The 18,513-nt window shown below is 52.6% G+C and overlaps 2 protein-coding genes across 10 annotated transcripts; one reads left to right on the forward strand and one right to left on the reverse strand.

Annotated features, from left to right (window-relative positions):
* Positions 1–1,901: 1,901 nt before the first annotated feature.
* On the reverse strand, positions 1,902–6,223 carry ZNF48 (zinc finger protein 48). Of its 3 annotated transcripts, none has more exons than XM_045572468.1 (2): positions 5,937–6,223; positions 1,902–3,875 (listed from the first exon to the last, which is right to left on the reverse strand). In XM_045572468.1, the coding sequence occupies exon 2, from the start codon at positions 3,850–3,852 to the stop codon at positions 2,161–2,163; it is 1,692 nt and encodes a 563-aa protein (XP_045428424.1). In that variant the 5' UTR covers positions 3,853–3,875; positions 5,937–6,223; the 3' UTR covers positions 1,902–2,160. The 3 variants fall into 3 exon arrangements, with proteins under 3 accessions (XP_045428424.1, XP_036268650.1, XP_045428423.1); XM_036412757.2 differs by lacking the exon at positions 5,937–6,223 and adding an exon at positions 5,056–5,234; XM_045572467.1 differs by lacking the exon at positions 5,937–6,223 and adding an exon at positions 5,024–5,046.
* A 3,047-nt stretch (positions 6,224–9,270) lies between these two features.
* On the forward strand, positions 9,271–18,225 carry SEPTIN1 (septin 1). Of its 7 annotated transcripts, none has more exons than XM_036412760.2 (11): positions 12,678–12,793; positions 13,822–13,912; positions 13,996–14,082; positions 14,324–14,447; positions 14,769–14,903; positions 14,997–15,114; positions 16,542–16,643; positions 16,763–16,862; positions 17,101–17,266; positions 17,484–17,583; positions 17,685–18,225. In XM_036412760.2, exons 1-11 carry the CDS (start codon positions 12,773–12,775, stop codon positions 17,769–17,771), a joined length of 1,131 nt encoding a protein of 376 aa, XP_036268653.1. In that variant the 5' UTR covers positions 12,678–12,772; the 3' UTR covers positions 17,772–18,225. The 7 variants fall into 7 exon arrangements, with proteins under 7 accessions (XP_045428444.1, XP_036268653.1, XP_036268656.1 ...); XM_036412763.2 differs by having other exon boundaries at positions 12,681–12,793; positions 13,822–13,886; XM_036412758.2 differs by lacking the exon at positions 12,678–12,793 and adding an exon at positions 13,316–13,420.
* Positions 18,226–18,513: the final 288 nt, after the last annotated feature.

The following is an 18,513-nucleotide window of genomic DNA, read 5'->3' on the forward strand; positions in this document are numbered from 1 at the left end:
TGTGGTTACTTCCGGTCTCTGAGTTTGTAAGGCCACCGTGCAGGCCTCCCCTGAGCTTGTCAGGTTTACTTTGTGGCCCCTTTTTCGTTCTCAGATGTAATTTCACAAATCACTGCAGGTGGGCTTCAGGGCCGATCTGCCAAGGAGGGAGATGAGGAAAACCAGCAAGGAGCACCTCCCAAAGCCCCAAAGGGCCTCCAGGTAGGCCTGTGGGTTTGTGTGCCAAAGCCCAGGCCTGAATGCACAGCTCTAAGGTTGTGAGTGTGCGTAACAACTTGGCAGGGGTGGCAGGGGTGGCGGGGGGGAACCACACTGTAACCATCTTTTATGGATTTCAGGCAAGCCTGTCCGAGGGTTTCGATCTGAGAGCTTCCATCTGGCTACCATTCACTTATGCAGATTAGCAGACAACCAACCAGTGAAGAGGCAAAGCCATCTTGTACTTCATTTCTTAGGTGGGTGAACTTCCCGAGTCTCTCTTTCTTGTTTTCTTTTCTTTTTAAATTGATTTTGAGAGAAATTGAGGTAGAGGGCGGAGGGGGGGGAGAGAAAGAGAGAAACACCGATCAATCATCCATGCATTCACTGGTTACTTCTTGTGCCTTGACTGGAGACGGAACCTGCAACTTTAGAATGTGGGGGTCACTCTAAGCAAGGGAGCTCCTCTGCCAGGGCCACCCCAGCCGTTTCTGCCCCTGGCCAATCACATCCGTTCCTTCACTCCTTCCTCCCTATTGCCGCCTCCTTAGAAAGAGCTAGCACTGGAGTCCTGCTCATAGACAACGGGTCGCTGGGAAGTAGGTTTGCCTTTTCTGGGCGATCAAGAGGCCTCTCTTTGCCTTCTCTCTGCGATGTGCAGCCAAATGAAAAAGGGCTCAGAAGAGGGGTTCTCAGCAGGCAGAGCATCGGTGCTGGGCCTCCTGTCTGTTCCAGAGCAGCCCACCACACTCTGCCCCACTCCTGCCACTGAGCACCCTCAGCCTGTGGGATCCGGAGTTCCCTTTTAAGGGCCACGCTGCAAGGATGGCACCTGTGGACAGCACTGGTGGCTATTTAACCAGATGTTAGAGCTGGAGAACAGCTGGGCCCACTTCTTTTTAAAATATATATATATTATTGATTTTTTACAGAGGAAGAGAGGATAGTTAGAAACATCGATGAGAAACATCAATCAGCTGCCTCTTGCACACTCCCCACTGGGGATGTGCCCGCGACCAAGGTACATGCCCTTGACCGGAATCAAACCTGGGATCCTCAATTCTCAGGCCGATGCTCTATCCACTGAGCAGGACCGGTTTTGGCTGGGCCCACTTCTTTCACCAGAGCAGAGGGCAAGGGATCCACCCGTTTACACACAGCTTGGAGATTCCGCCTGTTGTGACCCTTGGACACCTTTTTCACCCCTCACACCACACACACACACACACACACACACACACACACACACACACGAGTCCAAGCCACAGACAAGCAGTTTATTAGTAAGGAAACATGGAGACGTCTGTCTGGCTCTGGAACTTCCCTGGCTTCTCATTCCAGTCCTGCCCTCCCAGCCATTCTCCGCTGTCCACAGGGCCTGGGCCTGGCGTGCCTCTGGCCTGTTCTGCCGTGTCCAGGCGTCAGGGTGGCGGGGTCCTCCGGGGCCGGCAGGTCTGGGCTCTGTCCACCAGGGCCCTTCCTGGCTAAGACCACATCCAACGGCCTGAGGCTGTGTACTGCCTGCCGCACAGCAATCCTCTCCTTAGAGGGATGATCAGGTGGCCCCTGCCTAGTTCTGTTACCCCAAACCCCAAGTCCCATAAAGGTTTCCACCAAACCGTGGTTGAGGGTCCTGACCAATGCTTACCAGGTTAGAGGCTACAGGGATTTAGGGTTAAAGACTTCAGGCTAAGACCAGTTTATTAATTCAACAAGTATTTATTGAGTGCCTACTGTGCACTGGGCAGTGTTCTAGAAGCTGGGGTATGACCACACTGGCACGGTCCTGACCACACTGGGCCCAGCTAGGATGGCTTCCTGAGCTTCAAGATCATGGCCTCCAGTCTTCATCTACTCACTCCTTTCTCCATTTTTCCCCTCCCACCAACTCCTAGACCTTTCTTCTCTGAGTAGGCAAGGTACCACCCCTGTGTCTCTGCCCCTCCACCCTCCCTATCCCCATCATTCCAGTCCCATGGGTGGCTCTCCCTTGAGGGGCCTTGCCAGACCAGCCCCAGCCCCAAAGGGCCTCAGGGCCAGATGCCCACGCTGGTGCTTGATACGGGCAGAGCTGTCACCGAAGCCCTTGCCGCACTCGGCACACTTGTACGGCTTCTCCCCGGTGTGCGTGCGCCTGTGCTTGACCAGGTCCGAGCTCCGGGGGAACTCCTTCCCACAGAAGCTGCACACGTGGGGCTGGCTGAGTCCAGAGGCCTGGGCCCGGCCGCGGGGGCGAGGGGCCACGGGTGCTGGGCCCGGGGGGTTGTGTGGCCTCAGGAGAGTGGGTGGTGGTGGCCGAGCCCGCTCACCACGGTGGGTGCGCAGGTGCTTGACCCTGGCTGAGCTGTCAGCAAAGCCCTTGCCACACTCAGGGCAGAGGTAGGGCTTCTCGCCCGTGTGCACCCGGTGGTGTTTCACCAGGTCTGAGCTCCGGCGGAAGCCCTTGCCGCACTCGGGGCACTTGTGGGGCTTGTCACCCGCTAGCGGGGGCGGGGGCTCCCCGGCCTGGGGGCCCCTGGGCCCCGGCTCCGAGCCGGGCAGGCCGAAGGGCCCGTCCCCCGAGTGGGAGGGGCTTCGCGGTGTCGGCGGGGGGCGGCCGGGGAAGCTGCAGTCCTGCGGCTCCATGTGTGTGAGGCGGTGGCGGAGCAGCGTGGAGCTGAGGCTGAAGGAGCAGTCACACTCGGGGCAGGCGTGCGGCCTCTCGCCCGTGTGGGTGCGCAGGTGCTTGACCCGGGCCGAGCTGTCGGCGAAGCCCTTGCCGCACTCAGGGCAGAGGTAGGGCTTCTCTCCCGTGTGCACCCGGAGGTGCTTGACCAGGTCTGAGCCGCGGGCAAACTCCTTCCCGCACACGTCGCAGCCGAAGGGCTTGGGCCCCAGGTGGCTGCGCTGGTGGCTCAGGAGACTGCAGCTGAGCACAAACCTTTTGCCACAATCGGTGCAGATGTACGGCTTGTCCTGGGCTCTGGGTCTCTGTGTGGCTGCGGTGGCTGCTCGGGATGGCTGCCGCCGGGGCGGCTGCTCCCCGCGGTGTGTCCGCTGGTGCTTGATGCGAGCAGAACTGTCCCCGAAGCCCTTGCCGCAGATGCCACACTTGTAGGGCTTCTCCCCCGTGTGTGTCCGCTGGTGCTTCACCAGGTCTGAGCTCTGCCGGAAGCTCTTGCCACATTCTCCGCAGATAGTGGGGCGCTCGCCAGCCGGGACCCTGGTCCTAGGAATCTTGGGAGGGCCCTGGGCCGGCGGTCTGGCTCTGCAGGGTTTCTCACCACTATGCGTCCGCTGGTGTTTGATGCGGGCAGAGCTATCCCCGAAGCCCTTGCCGCAGACCTCACACTTGTAGGGTTTCTCCCCGGTGTGTGTCCGCTGATGCTTCACCAGATCCGACATCTGCCGAAAGCTCTTGCCACAGTCGCCACACACGGCGGCCCGGTCACTAGCCTGGCCCCAGCGTGGTTCTCCCAGGAGCCGGGGGCCTCTGCCTCGAGCCCGAGGTTTTCCTGATCCCGCTCTCTGGACCCAGAAGTCATCCCAGATCTGGATGCCTTCAGGTTTGAGAGAGGCATTTCCTACTTCATGACCCGGGGCCAAATCTTCCTCTTCCTTGAACCCCAAGTCATCCTCCTGTGGGGTCTGTTGGAACTCATCCGCCTGAGCCATCTCCACAGTCTCACCCCCTAGACCTGGGGAAAGAAAAGCGATTTGTAGGCCTGCCGGTTTGCTCGGCCCAGAAAGGCTTCCTTGACAACCTGTCGTCACAAGGATCCCTTTTTCCTCTCTGAACTTCTAAAGCAGTGGTCGGCAAACTGCGGCTCTCGATGAGCCACACGCGGCTCTTTGGCCCCTTGAGTTTTTAGCAAAGGCCAGCTTAGGAGTACCCTGATTAAGTTAATAACAATGTACCTACCTATATAGTTTAAGTTGAAAAAATTTGGCTCTCAAAAGAAATTTCAATTGTACTGATGATATTTGGCTCTGTTGACTAATGAGTTTGCTGACCACTGTTCTAAAGAACTTACTATTGTCGGTGCCGCTCATTAATAATAGTATTTTCCTTTTAACCACGCCTTTAATAAGTGCCAATCACCGAACTAAGCATTTCTGAGCACTTGCAAACGATCCTGTGAAGTAATACTATTACCATGCCCATTTTCAGACCCAGAATTTAAGTCACCTGCTCAAGGTTATCAAGATTACCAGTTTCTAACTCAGGTCTGTCTGACCCCCAAGCCTGTTACCGCTACATTACATTGTCCCTATTTAGGAAACCTGGTATTTGCTATTTCAGTGATATCTTTTTGATATCAGCCCATTTGGTAATTTATTACCTCAGTCATCTGTGTTTACCTGAGGTGCCCCAGACACACACCTATCCCTCAAGATGCTTAGGAGAAATAAGACGAAGCAAAAATAAAAAGAAACCATGGAGAAGGCAGGATAAAGCTGGAAAGGGATGTGGGACCAGGCGCTGAACTGAACACTAGGCTGAGACTCCTAACTGTAGGCAGAAGGGAGCGGGGGGAGGTCGGAGGAGGGAGACCAGAGTAGACGCGGTCTTGTGTCGATGCGGGCGCAGAGAGCATCACCGGAGGAGGAGGGCTGCGGGAGGTGGTTGCAGCCGCCTGGAGCCCCGGAGTAGGCACAGGCGGCGGGCCGGGAGGACAGTGGGGATGAGTCCCTGCCGGCCTGGAGCCCAGGAGGTGCAGCTACACCCACTCCCCGCTCTGGTTTTGCTCCTGCTGCCCCCCCCCCCCCCGAAACTCAGTTCATCGCCGATTTCTCTGGTCTTAGCCGAGCAGAGCCAGCATCGCATCCTCAGCCCAGCCGTTACCTGTTCATGGCGGCGCCTCGCCGCGGCCTCACCTGTCCGCGCGCCTCGCGGCGGCTCCCTCTGCTCCGGGCCCCAGGGGCCCCCCGCGCGCTGCATCGCCGCCCGGGAGGGGACGGCACACGGTCACCCCGCCACGTGCGGCACTCTGCCGGCTGGCGGGGCTCCGGGCAGCATCGGGTCCGAGGCGCGGGCGTGGCTCCCGGTGCCGCCGGGCCCCCCGCCCGGCCCCCGCCCGCCGCGCCTGCACCTGCACCTGCTGCGCCTTCCGCTCCGGCCACGCTCCTCCGGGTGCCCCGGGCTCTGCCGCCCTCGCCCCCCGCAGCCTCCGGAGGAACCCCGGCCCGAGCCCCGGGCTCTGGGGTGCGGGCTCCGCGTCCGCCGGGAGGGTCCCGGGGCGGCCGCCGGGGGCGGGGACGGGAAGCGGAAGAGCGGCCACGCGGAGCCGCTCTAGGACCCGGAGGAGCCGCGCCTGGGCGGCCGCGCGGTCGGCCCGAGCTCGGCGGCGGCGGGGCGGGCGCGGGGAGGGCGGCTCTCCGCCGAGGGCGGGCCGGACTCGGGTGTTAACGTGTGGCTCCCGGTGAGGAGCCGGGACTCCCCAGTGGTCGCGGGGCCGGGGCCGGGGCCCGGCCGGAGACAAAGGCGCCCACCGCCGGCGGAGGGCGGGGGACCCGCAGACAAAGGCGGCGGGGCTCCGAGGGCGGGGGCGGGGCTCCGAGGCGACGGGAACAAAGCCGGCCGGTCCGGGACTCAGGAAACAAAGCGCGCCGGTCTGCGAAGCCCGGGCCCGGAGGTGGGGGTGGGGGCGGGGAGGGGAGAGAGAGGGGGCTGCGGAGACCGAGGCCGGACGCCTCCGGGGGAGGCGGGCAGAGGGGTGGGGCCCGCGGCGGAGCGGAGACCGGGGTCGGAGACTCACCTCAGGGCGGAGGCGGAGGCGCTGGGGCTGAGAGCGGCCGGGAGGCAGCGGCTGCCGCCCGAGACCGAGATGTAGGGACCGAGATGTGAGGGCATTGCAGCGGAGGCCGAGGAGCTGAAGCAGAGGCCTGGGTCCTGGGGAGAAGCAGGTCTAGAGGCGGAGGAACAAAGACAATGAAACAGACAAAGGCAGAGACATAGAGGCCAAGGGGAGACGAGGGGACAGACGACAGCCCTACCGGAGGCCGCGCCGGGAGAGGCTGAAACCCTAAACCCTGCTCCCAGTTGGGGGCGCCCTGGCTGGGGCTGTGTTCCCGCCGGCCAGGCCGGAGTCCCAGTGTCTGTACTTGGGGAGGAGTGCCGGGAAGTTCCCGCAGCCCATCGGATGATGAGGAGGGTAACAATATTAACTCACATTTATTAGCAACTCATTGCTAAGCCAAGAATTGGTGTAAAGCGATGGAACACATGAAAGATCTGTCCTTGGGGTGCTGCCAGTTTTAAAGGGACAAGCACACGGATCGTGAAAAATGAACTATAAGGCCTGTGTTACATGCACCCATAGTGGTAGAGCAGGAGTCTTTTAATTGGGGAATGAGTGCTTGATTCTGTGTGTCTGGTGTGCATGGATGTTAGACACAGACAGGAACGAGGACCACAAGTCAATTAGCACATGCTTATGGGTCACCAACCAATGTCTAGACACTGTTTGGGCCTAGAAATTGCAAAGAAGCTTATTAGGAAGCTCTTGGCCCACCAGAGTATGGAAATGTGGCAGACCCTATACTGAAAGGAGAGTAGGGCAGAGAGAGAGAGATACCTCTGTAGAGCTTGGCGGCTTTGGACAGGTCTTTAAGGTCATTTGATTTCTGGCTCTGTCATTTGCTACTGTTTGGCCTTGGGGAAATTACATCTGTTTCCTGAACTGTGAAATGGGAACATTAATACCTAATTTGAATGGTTGAAGATTAGTATGTGTAAAAGCACTTTGCAAAAAATATCAGCTGTTGGTTTTTTGGCTAGCATAACCAAGGAAGGTGTGGCATTTTTGAGCTGGTACGTCAAGGACAGCTAAGATTTCAAAGTCCAGAGCCTGGCTGGAGTGGGGTTGGAAGGAAGAACTAACTCCATACAGAGGGAATGAGTGAACAACGGCCCACACACTAACGAAAAACCTAGAATGTGCTAGCAGATTGAGATCCAAAGATGATTAAGACCAATCCTCAAAGAGGACAGCTGAGAGCATTCCCATTCTAATGTGTCCTGAGTTTATATAATAGGAGAGCAGTGAAAGCGTGAATGCTAAGTTTATACCACAAACATTTCTTGGTCCAACATGTGTCAGGTATCTGTGCCAGCAAACGGGTAAGGAGAGGTTAAAAATGGCAAAGAGCTAGCCCCTCTTGAAAGAACCTTCCCCCCAAAAGCTGAGCAGCCCACGCATCATACCCTTTGGCAGAGCTAGCTTTGGCTGAGAAGACAAAGCCTGGAGTTACTAGGTCTGAACTTGGTTTCAAAGATACAGAAGCCCCTCCAGGAAATGCCTGGTGGGGCCATAGGTAGCTATGAAAACATAGCGAGATAAAAAACTAATCCAGCCAAGACCGGTTTGGCTCAGTGGATAGAGCCCCAGCCTGCAGACTGAAGGGTCCCAGGTTCAATTCCAGTCAGGGGCATGCACCTTGGTTGCAGGCACATCCCCAATAGCGGGCATGCAGGAGGCAGCTGATCAATGTTTCTTTCTCATCGATGTTTCTAACTATCTCTCTTCCTCTCTGTAAAAGATCAATAAAATATATTTTTTTAAAAATACATAGATATGTGGATACATCTCTATATGTGTTTTTATTGATTTCAGAGACTAAGGGAGGAGAGAGGAAACATCAATGATGAGAGGGAATCATTGATCGGCTGCCTCCTACATGCCCCCCTACTGGGGATAGAGCCTGAAACCTGACCAGAATCAAACTGGTGACCTGTTTATGGGTTGATGCTCAGCCACTGAACCACACGGCCTAGCTAAAAATATATTAGAAATAAAAATAACCCAGATTATTAAAAGAAAAAACTGCTGTAGGTCGTGCATTGCCCCATAGGAAGCTCAAAGTGGGATCTTTCTCTAAGCAAGCCCCAGACCTTATTATATGAATGACTATGTATGATTTGTTGGAGTTAAAAAGTATATAAATAGAATAATGTGTCACTATTAATTCACATCATCTCTAAACTTAACACAAAGACTAGCCAAGCACCTTTTCTGCAGAGCACATTTAAAAAATATATTTATTGATTTTTTAGTGAGTGAGGAAGGGAGACGGAAACATTGATTTGTTGTTCCACTTACTATTTTTTAAATGTTTTTGTTGATTTCAGAGAGAGAGAGAGAGAGACAGAACACATTGACATCAATCAGTTGCCACCAGCAACCCAGGCAAGTGCCCTGACTGGGAATTGAACTGGCAACCTTTCAGTGCACAGGACGATGCCCGACCCACTGAGCCACACTGGCTAGAGCTATGGTACTTCCTTTGACTCAGCAATTCTTTTTATAGGAATTAGGCCCAAGGAAATGGCTGGACAAGTACACAATGATATTACCACAAAGATGTTCGTCCCTGCTCAACATTGTTTATCACAGTGAAGAAGGGGAAAAAGCCTAAATACTGAGCATCTATAAAAATAACAATGTAGATGTGCATTTATTATCATAGAAAAAATGTACAAAAAAGAAAGATGTATAGCCCTGGCTGGTTTGGCTCAGTGGATAGAGCATCGGCCTTGGGTTGAAGGGTCCCTGGTTTGATTCTAGTCAAGGGCACAGGCCCAGGTTGTGGGCTTAATCCCCAGTGTGGGGCGTGCAGGAGGCAGCCGATCAATGATTCTCATCATTGATGTTTCTATCTCCCTCTCCCTTCCTCTCTGAAATCAATAAAAATATATTAATAAAAGAAAAAAGAAAGATGTACAGAACATACTAGTATGAATGGACAAAAACAGGTTTGCAAATAAAGTATCCTATTTTTGTAAATATATATTAATATATATATATATAAAATATGTATAGGTATAGGAGAAACTCTAGAAAGATAAAGTCTTAATAGTAGTGAGATGTAAATTTTTCTAATCTATTTGCATTTAAAAAATTTTTTTTTCTATGAGAATATGTGTTGGTTATATAATAAATGAATATACATGTTTATTTTACATGTTATTCTTAATACGTTTATTGATTTCAGATAGAAAGGGAGAGGGAGAGATAGAAACATCTATGATGAGAGAGAATCATTGATCAGCTCCCTCCTGCACACCTCACATTGGGGATTGAGCCCGCAATCCAGGTATGTGCCCTGACTGGGATTTGAACCGTGACCTCGTGGTTCATAGGTTGACACTCAACCACTGAGCCACGCCAGTCAGGCCCATGTTATTGTCTTAAAAGCTGCTGAATAACTCAGGGAAGAGCTCATCAGAGTCTGAACCTAGGGCAGGAGCAAAAGGGTAGAGAAAGAAGGGACTAGTTTTTCTGATCGTTAGGAAGCACTTGGACAGCAGTGGGATGTATCCTGTGGAGAGCAAGGATGGGGGGCGGTCAGTTTTAACTGACCATGGTGTGCTCAGCCTGATGAGCGAGGAGGAAGGGCTGTGGTGAAGGGGGAGGAGCACTGTCCCTTCCCTTGGCTTCTGGAAGGACTGTTTATCCCCTCTTACACTACTTTAGCATCGATGCTGTCACACTTTTGGCTATTTCTGTCTCCCCAGAGGACCGGAGTAACCCTGACTGATTCACTCGGTTTGGATCCTCAGCAACTAACCTACAAGAACTCACTGGATTTGAACTGGTGGCACTGTTACCCCAGCTCATTTCACAACAGCACTAGCATTCTGTGCGAGCTCCTCTCATCAGCCAGGCACGGTACTGACAGCTTTTTGTGTATTAGATCATATAATCATCATGACCCTGTCAGGTAGAATTTATTGATGGTGCCATTTAACAGATAAACTAAGTCAGGGGATGCTTTCCCCCTACCCACTTGGGAGTCTGTTACTTGTTCTTCAATAAATCTCCATCTTTGCTATACTATCTTCAAAAAAAGGAAAAAAATAGAAAAAGAAACAAAGTCACAGAGAGGTTAAAGTAAAATGCCCATGGTCACACAACTAGTAAAATAACACTCTTAATGTCTCCATAATCATATGAAGTTTGCACAACTTCTGTGACTTCAGTGCGGTGGGAGCTTCCAATCCCATTTGATAGATGAGGAAAGTAGGACTCGGCGATTTTTCCCAAGGTTACATGAAGGGAACAGGACTAGAAATGAAGTTGAAATAACAATAAGATATACACGTGGCAACATGGATAGATCTTAAAAATAGTGCTGAATTGCCCAGCCAGGGCCTGGCTCAGTGGTTGAACATCAACCTATGAACCAGGAGATTGGGGTTCAATTCCCAGTCAGGGCACATGCCAAGGTTGTGGGCTCGATCCCCAGTGGGGAGCGTGCAGGAGGCAGCCAATCAATGATTCTTTCTCATCTTGATGTTATATATTCATATATATAAAACCATTTGTATAAACATATCCTGTATACTAGCCCTGGCTAGTGTGGCTCGGTTGGAGCATCATTCTGTACACCAAAAGGAGAATTTGATTCCCCATCTGGGCATTTACCCAGGTTGTGGGTTGGGGTGTGTGCAGGAAGCAACTGATAGATGTTTCTATCTCACATCAATGTTTCTTTCTATTTCTCTTTCTCTCCCTTTCTCTCAAATCAGTAATAAAATAAAAAAATTGTACATATATTTCAAAATTTATACAAATACAAAAATTCCACATTAAACTCATTAGAGTGAAGAGGAGAAAGGATTAAGCTATAGGCTGTATTAATCTGCTCAGGTTTCGGTAACAGAATGCCACAATCTTAACTAGACATTTATTTCCTCAGAGTTCTAGAGATTGGAAGTCCAAATTCAAGGTGCCAGTAGGGCTGGTTTCTGGTGAGGCCTCTCTCCTTGAGGATAGCCGTCTCCTCACTGTGTCCTTACATGTCCTTCCTGTGCAGAGACATCAGTGGCATCTCTTCTTATGGCCCCAGACCTACCAGATCAGGCCCCACACTATCACCTCCTTTCACCTTAATTACCTCCTCAAAGGCCCTGTCTCCAAATAGAGTCACTTTGTGGGTAAGGGTTCCACACATGGATTTTTGAGAAACACAAGTCAGTCCATAACATGGGTTAAAAGGGACATAATAAAGCCACAAGTATAGAAAGAAAATGGACAGGATCCAGATCAAGCAAGCCCTTATAAAGCATACTAAGGAGACTAGTTTTTTTATTTTTTAAAATATATTTTTATTGATTTCAGAAAGAGAGAGAGAAAGAGAGAGAGAGAGAGAGAGAGAGAGAGAGAGAGAGAGAGAGAGAGAGAGAGAGAGAGAGAGAGAGAGAGATATCAATGACGGATCCAGCCAGCAAACAGGCGTACGCCTGGACTGGTAATCGAACCATGACCTCCTGGTTCCTAGGTGGACCCTCAACCACTGAGCCATGCTGGCTGGGCTAGCTTTTTTTACTGCTTGCTTTTTTATTGTTGTTGTTAATCCTCACCTGAGGATATTTTTCCCATTGCTTTTTCAGAGAAAATAGAAGGGAAGGAAGGATGGCGGGAAAGCAAAACATCGATGTGAGAGAGACCATGGACTGGCTACCTTCCCAACATGCCCTGTCCAGGGGGTGGAGAGCCCAAACATGCCTTCCCTTGCCTGGGAATCCAACCCACAATCCTTCAGTGTGCAGGCCCTAATCTACAAGAACCCACTTTGTCTTCCTGGCCAAGGCAAGGAGACTAGCTTCAAAGGCTCATAGAAGCCCTGGTCTGTGTGGCTTAGTTGGTTGAGCATCCTCCTGTATACTTAAAGGTTGCTGGTTCAATTCCAGGTCAGGGCACATGCCCAGGTTTTGGATTTCTGGCTTGATAGGGGGAGGGGAGGTTGATCAATGTTTCACATGGATGTTTCACTCTCTTCTCTCTCCATTCCAAAAGTCTTTAAAAAAAAAAAAAAACTGAAAGAAAAAAAAAATCTTAAAAAAAAAAGGCTCAGGACCCTACCTGGTCTGGGTCAGTAGATAGAGTGTAGGCCTGTGGACTGAAGAGTCCTTGGTTTAATTCCGGTCAAGGGCACATGGGTGGGTTGCTGGCTCAGGCCCCAGGAAGTGGTGTGCAGGAGGTAGCCAATCAATGATTCTCATCATTGATGTTTCTATCTCCCTCTCCTTTCCTCTCTGAAATCAATAAAGATATATTTTTAAAACAAATAAAATAATTTTTTTAAAAAGGCTCAGAGAAGTCACTCAGTTCATAAATGCTAAGATCAATTGATATATAACTGATTGACTCCAAAATTCATGCCATCTGAAACCACTGAGTCCTGACAACAAAGTGGAAATGTGTGTATTTCATTTTACATCAGGAAAATGGAGTTCAGAGTAGCCAAATGACTTGCCTAAGGTCACATAGAAGAAATTCTTTCTGAGTTTTTAAAAAATGTATTGATTTTTTACAGAGAGGAAGAGAGAGGGAGAGTTAGAAACATCGATGGGAGAGAAACATCAATCAGCTGCCTCCTACACACCCCCTACTGGGGATATGCCTGCAACCTAAGGTATATGTCCTTGACCAGAATCAAACCCAGACCCCTGAGTCCACAGGCCGATGCTCTATCCACTGAACCAAACTGGTTAGGGCTCTTTCTGAGTTTTATTGGCACTTTCTTTGTGCCAGTCCCTGAGGATATAGAAATTAGGAAAACATGGTCCCTGTCCTTAAAAAGCTCAGCCATGAATAGAAGAGACATCCAGGTAAGCAAATGTGGTCATTGGAGGGCCCTGTGAAAGGTCTGGGAAGTCCAGAGGAGGGAAAATGACTCTGCCCAGGGTAATTGAGGAAGATTTCAGAGGAGGAAGAGCCCTTTTAATCAAATCCTTGAAGGATGACGAGTTCACCTGATGCACAGAAAGGAAAAGGTCAGAATGGGCAGAGTCGAGGATGTGGGCACTTGCTAAGGGAGAGTGAGTAATGGTATGATGAGGCCAGATGGGGAAGGCTGTGGCTGCGGGTCAGAACCTGACTTGATTCTGAGATCACTGGGGAGCCCTGGAAGAGTCTCAAGCGGAGGATGCCTCCGCCAGGAAGGCCTCTCTGGCAGTTGTGCAATGACCTGTAGTCTTTTTAAGAATCCATTGCATTTAAAGAAAAAAAAAACCCATTGTATGAGTTGGTGAGAAAAAATGATGGCCCCTCCCACCTCCAATCCTTTTATGGGTTTTATCGCTTTGACCTACGATTTTTTTTTTTTTTTTTTTTTTTAACCAACCCTGTCAAAGCTTTCATCTCAGTGCTAGACAGACCAACCTGCTTCCTTCCTCTCTGCCTGCACTCCACCTCCCACCAGGGAGATGCACCAGACAATGGGACTTGGGGGAAAGGTGTGCAAAGAACAGAGGGGTTCAAGCTTCCTGTAGGGATGATGGGCAAAGGGACCCAGATGGTGAGGACCCCAGGTGTTCTTGGTCTTCACTTCCCCGCCTCTCTGGGCCAGTTAAGCATCTCAGCTTCCTACATTGCCCGCCCCCTCATTTGCTGCACTCAACTTCCTGCCCAACTAGAGGAAGTGGGGAGAGACAGCAGGTACAGCAGCAGCTACGGGGCCATGGTGAGTGCTTCTGCCTAAGAATCCAGGTCCCTCGGCCTCAACTGCAAGGGCAGCCAGGCCCAGGTCACCCCACAGGAGGCTGACTCTAGCCCTGGAGATCAGGTTATATTGGTGCCCTGTCTGCTGCTCCCAGCAGCCTTATATTGTAACACCTCCCCCCCCACCCCCCAACAGGACAAGGAGTATGTGGGTTTCGCAGCCCTTCCCAACCAGCTGCACCGCAAGTCCATCAAGAAGGGGTTTGACTTCACGCTCATGGTGGCAGGTCTGGGGGTTTCGGAGGGGGCGGGTCCTCAAGAGACCCTGGCAGTCCTCTGACCTGACCACCTGGGCCTATCCTGCCTACAGGGGAGTCAGGCCTGGGGAAGTCCACCCTCATCAACAGCCTGTTTCTCACCAACCTCTATGAGGATCGGCAGCTGCCAGAGGCCAGTGGTAAGACCCTCCCCATCCTCTCCAGGTATTCTACCCCCTCCTACATTCCCACGCCTCACTGTCTGCCTTTCCATCTGCGTCTTCCTTTCCATCTGTGTCCCCCATGACTTTCTGGGGGACTCAGGCAGCTTATTGCTTCTTTCCCTAAAAAAATAGATGGGCCAATTGTGATACTGAGAAAGGAAACTAGTCCTGCCTGAGACCCCTACCAAGTTCCCCGATCTCTTCCTCGTACCCACAGCTCGCTTGACACAGACCCTGACGATTGAGCGCCGGGGCGTGGAGATCGAGGAGGGCGGTATTAAGGTGAAGCTGACCTTGGTGGACACACCTGGCTTTGGGGACTCGGTGGATTGCTCAGACTGGTGAGGAGTGGGGGAGGGAATGAGGGGCAATCTCTCAATATGGCTGGCTACTTGGTGGAAATGGAGTGGCCAGTAACAGGGCTGGTCTGCCCTGGCCTCCAACCATCCCAACTGAAAGGTGGGGGGCATTTCTGGTGGCTGCATGCCCCAAAGTACCCCGTGCTTCCCGACATCTCACTTAGGACCCTGCCAGTTCCCTGATTTCTTTGGCTGGAGACAAAGAAGCTACTTCCCACCCCCACAGTCTGACTAGTCTTGCCCCCTTCCCTGCCATGTGATCCCGGATCGCCCACACACACTCTCTCCTCTCCCACATCCCAGCTGGCTGCCTGTGGTGCGTTTCATCGAGGAGCAATTTGAGCAGTACCTGAGGGATGAGAGTGGCCTGAACCGGAAGAACATTCAGGATTCCCGTGTCCACTGCTGCCTCTACTTCATCTCACCCTTCGGCCGCGGGTCTGGGGGTTGCCCTGGGGGTTGGGCATTTGGGGAGGGCTTGGGAGGTGACTCTATATCCTGAGACCAAGCCCTGCCCAACCCTTGGTGCAGGCTCCGGCCCCTAGATGTGGCCTTCCTCCGGGCGGTGCACGAGAAGGTCAACATCATCCCAGTCATCGGCAAAGCAGACGCCCTGATGCCTAGAGAAACCCAGGCTCTCAAGCAGAAGGTGGGTGTGGTGACGTCTGCCCTTTGGCCCCACATGAAGCCAAAAGTCATGATCAAACATGAACTCAGCTTTGACTCCTTTGATCTTGGGGTAGACTTCTTGGAGCATGGTGGGTAATGCTATTAGAGAAAGTTTCTGAGGAAGGCAGGGAGTAAGCTCAGAATGGAATCCCTGGGCTGGATGCTTGGCCTGTGTGAGGGTAGGAACATAGACATGGTGACCCCTGATGGCTCCCACTCTCCAGTGTCTTCAGAGCCCTCTCCCACTGCTTCTGCTTATCTTTCTCTCTCCTGGTATTTTGGTATCTGCCTCATCTTAGACTCTTTCCAGGACTCTGTCCTGGCTGTTCGGGTGTCTTTGCCCCAGTCTTTTTACCCTATGACTCTCATTTTCTCTGAGAAAATGTTCGTTTCTTTTGTTGGTTTTTTGTTAATCCTCACCCGTGGATATTTTTTCCATTGATTTTTATTTAATTTAATTTTTAAATTAAATTCAGTGATGCCCCTCCCTTGTGTGAGATTTGTGTGTTTTTTAAAATTTATTTTTATTGATTTCATAGAGGAAGGAGGGGGGAGATAGAAACATCATGATGAGAGAGAATAATTGATCGGCTGCCTCCTACAAGCCCCCCCAACTGGGGATCGAGCCCACAATCTGGACTTGTGCCTTTGACCGGAATCGAACCTGGGACTTTTCAGTTTTCAGGCTGACACTTGGGCTCCATTGATTTTTAGAGAGTGGAAGAAACAGGGAGAGACACACAGAGAAACACCCATGTGAGAGAGGCACATCAATTGGTTGCCTCCCACACAGTCCCCTGCCAGGGCAAGGGACTGAGCCTACAAATGACGTATGTGCCCTTGACCAGAATTGAACCTGGGACCCTTCAGTCTGAGGGCCAACACTCTATCCACTGAGCCCAACTGGCTAGAGCTCTTTTCTTTTTTATTGATTTTAGAGAGAGAAGGGGGAGGGAGAGAAACATTGGCATGAGAAACATGAATTGCCTCTTCCATACACCCTGACCAGGGACAGAACCTGAAACCTGGGCATATGCTCTGACCAGGAATCAATCCTGCAGCCTTTCGGTGCCCAGGATGATGCCCAACCTACTGAGCCACACAGCCCAGGGCTGCATTTTCAGTTCATTTCTCACCATCTGTCTTTCCTGTCTTGACCACCCAGTGTCTGTATCTAAGCACTTTTTGTTTGTTTGTTTTGTTTTGTTAATCCTCACTTGAGGATATTTTCCCATTGACTTTTAGCATGGGAGGGGGAGAGACAGAGAAACATTAATTGGTTGCCTTCTGCACGCGCTGCAACCTAGGTACGTGCCCTTGTCACTGAGCCAAACCGGCTGGGCCATGCAATATCTGTTGTTCACAGCCTCTGTGATTCTCACTGTCTCTGCGTCTGTTTCCTCTGAGATTCGGGACCAGTTGAAGGAGGAGGAAATCAACATCTACCAGTTCCCTGATTGTGACTCAGATGAAGATGAAGACTTCAAGCGGCAGGATGCACAGATGAAGGTGCAGAGGCAAAGGAGGAAGGGGCAGAGAAGCAGGGGAGGCAGAGGTGGAGGTGGAAGCCGAGAAAGAAGTTTCTGCCCTGGAGGGGCCAGTGGTGATCCCTGATTCCTGCCCTGTAGGAAAGCATCCCTTTCGCAGTTGTGGGTTCATGCGAGGTAGTGAGGGACATCGGCTCCCGACCAGTGAGGGGTCGCTGCTACTCTTGGGGCACCGTGGAGGGTGAGTAAGGCTGCGCATGCGTTCTGAGGCCAGAGGCGCCCAGGCCACCTCCAAGTCAACCGCACCCAACAGGCGATGGTGGGTGAGCTCTGGTCTTGGAGGTCCTAGGAGCCCAATGAGAGGTCTTTGAGCTGCAGAGCGTGGACCCTCCCCTGCAGAGGGGTAGGATTTCTGGAAGACCTTACCCAGAGGGTGGGCCTGGACTGGAAGCTTCCTGATGCTGCGGTCTGTCTCCCAGTGGAGAACCCACATCACTGCGATTTCCTGAACCTGCGACGGATGCTGGTGCAGACGCATCTGCAGGACCTGAAGGAGGTGACGCACGATCTGCTCTACGAGGGCTACCGGGCCCGCTGCCTGCAGAGCCTGGCCCGGCCTGGGGCCCGCGATCGCGCCAGCCGCAGGTGAGAGCCGGTGCTGATCATAGGTGCTTCCGTGACCCCGCCTTCACCCTCCAGATCTTTCCCCAAAGTCTTTCCCCACCCAGCTTGCTTCCGGCCCTCACCTCAAGGACAAGAGCCCACCTCCCAGAGTCCGACCCCTTCCAGGCCCGGCCTCGGGGTCATGACCCACACAACCACGGTCCCGCCCTTGGTTCCTATTCCTTTTCTCACCCCCTAGTAAGCTCTCCCGCCGGAGCACCACCGAGATCCCGCTGCCCATGCTGCCCATGCTGCCCCTGGCCGAGACTGAGAAGCTGATCCGCGAGAAAGACGAAGAGGTGAGCAAGCGCCTCGCCTCCCCACTGACCACAGCCCCAGTGCTCCTCCAAGAAGCCCCTCTGGCCGCCCGGCCCACCGCCTGCAATCTCGCCCCGCACAGCTGCGCCGCATGCAGGAGATGCTGGAGAAGATGCAGGCGCAGGTGCAGCAGAGCCAGGCCCCGGGCGAGCAGTCGGACGCCCTCTGAGGACCCCGCCCGGTGCCGCTTCACTCAGCTCCGCCCTCCTCCGCCTCTGGTCCAACCCCCGGGCCCCGGGCTGCCCGGCGCCTGACCCGGAGCCCGCCCTGGCACGGGGCTCGGCCAAACAGGTTCTCCCGATCCCAGAGCCGTAGTCCCGCCTTTGGCCCCGCCCCGCCCGCCCTCCGCCCTCCGGAGCCGGAGCTTCCAGCCCAGCAGTGTCTCCATAAAGACGCTTCCTGCCCTCACCATGTGGCTCCATTGGTGGACCGTTGTCAAGTGCACCGAAAGGTCACTGGTTGGACTCCGGTCAGGGCACAAGGCCCAGATTGCCGACCCGGCCGGGGTGCGTTCGGGAGGCAATGGATCGATGTTCCATGTTTCTCTCACAAATAGATGTCATTTTCTCTCTAAGATCAATTTAAAAATTAAAAAACAGCCCTAACCGATTTGGCTCAGTGGATAGAGCCTGTGGACTCAAGGGTTCCAGGTTGGATTCCGGTCAAGGGCACATCTCCAGTGGGGGGTGTGCAGAAGGCAGCTGTTCAATGTTTCTGTTTCTCTCTCATCGATGTTTCTAACTCTCTCCCTCTCCCTTCCTCTCTGTAAAATATCAATAAAATATATTAAAAAAAATTAAAAAACAGCCCTGGCCAGTTTGGCTCAGTGGATAGAGCGTCAGCTTGTGGACTCAAGGGTCCCAGGTTTGATTCGAGTCAAGGGCATGTACCTTGCCTGCGGGCACATACCT

Source organism: Pipistrellus kuhlii, unplaced genomic scaffold (assembly GCF_014108245.1).
Source record: "Pipistrellus kuhlii isolate mPipKuh1 unplaced genomic scaffold, mPipKuh1.p scaffold_m20_p_48, whole genome shotgun sequence".
In the NCBI taxonomy this organism is placed as follows: Eukaryota; Metazoa; Chordata; class Mammalia; order Chiroptera; family Vespertilionidae; genus Pipistrellus; species Pipistrellus kuhlii.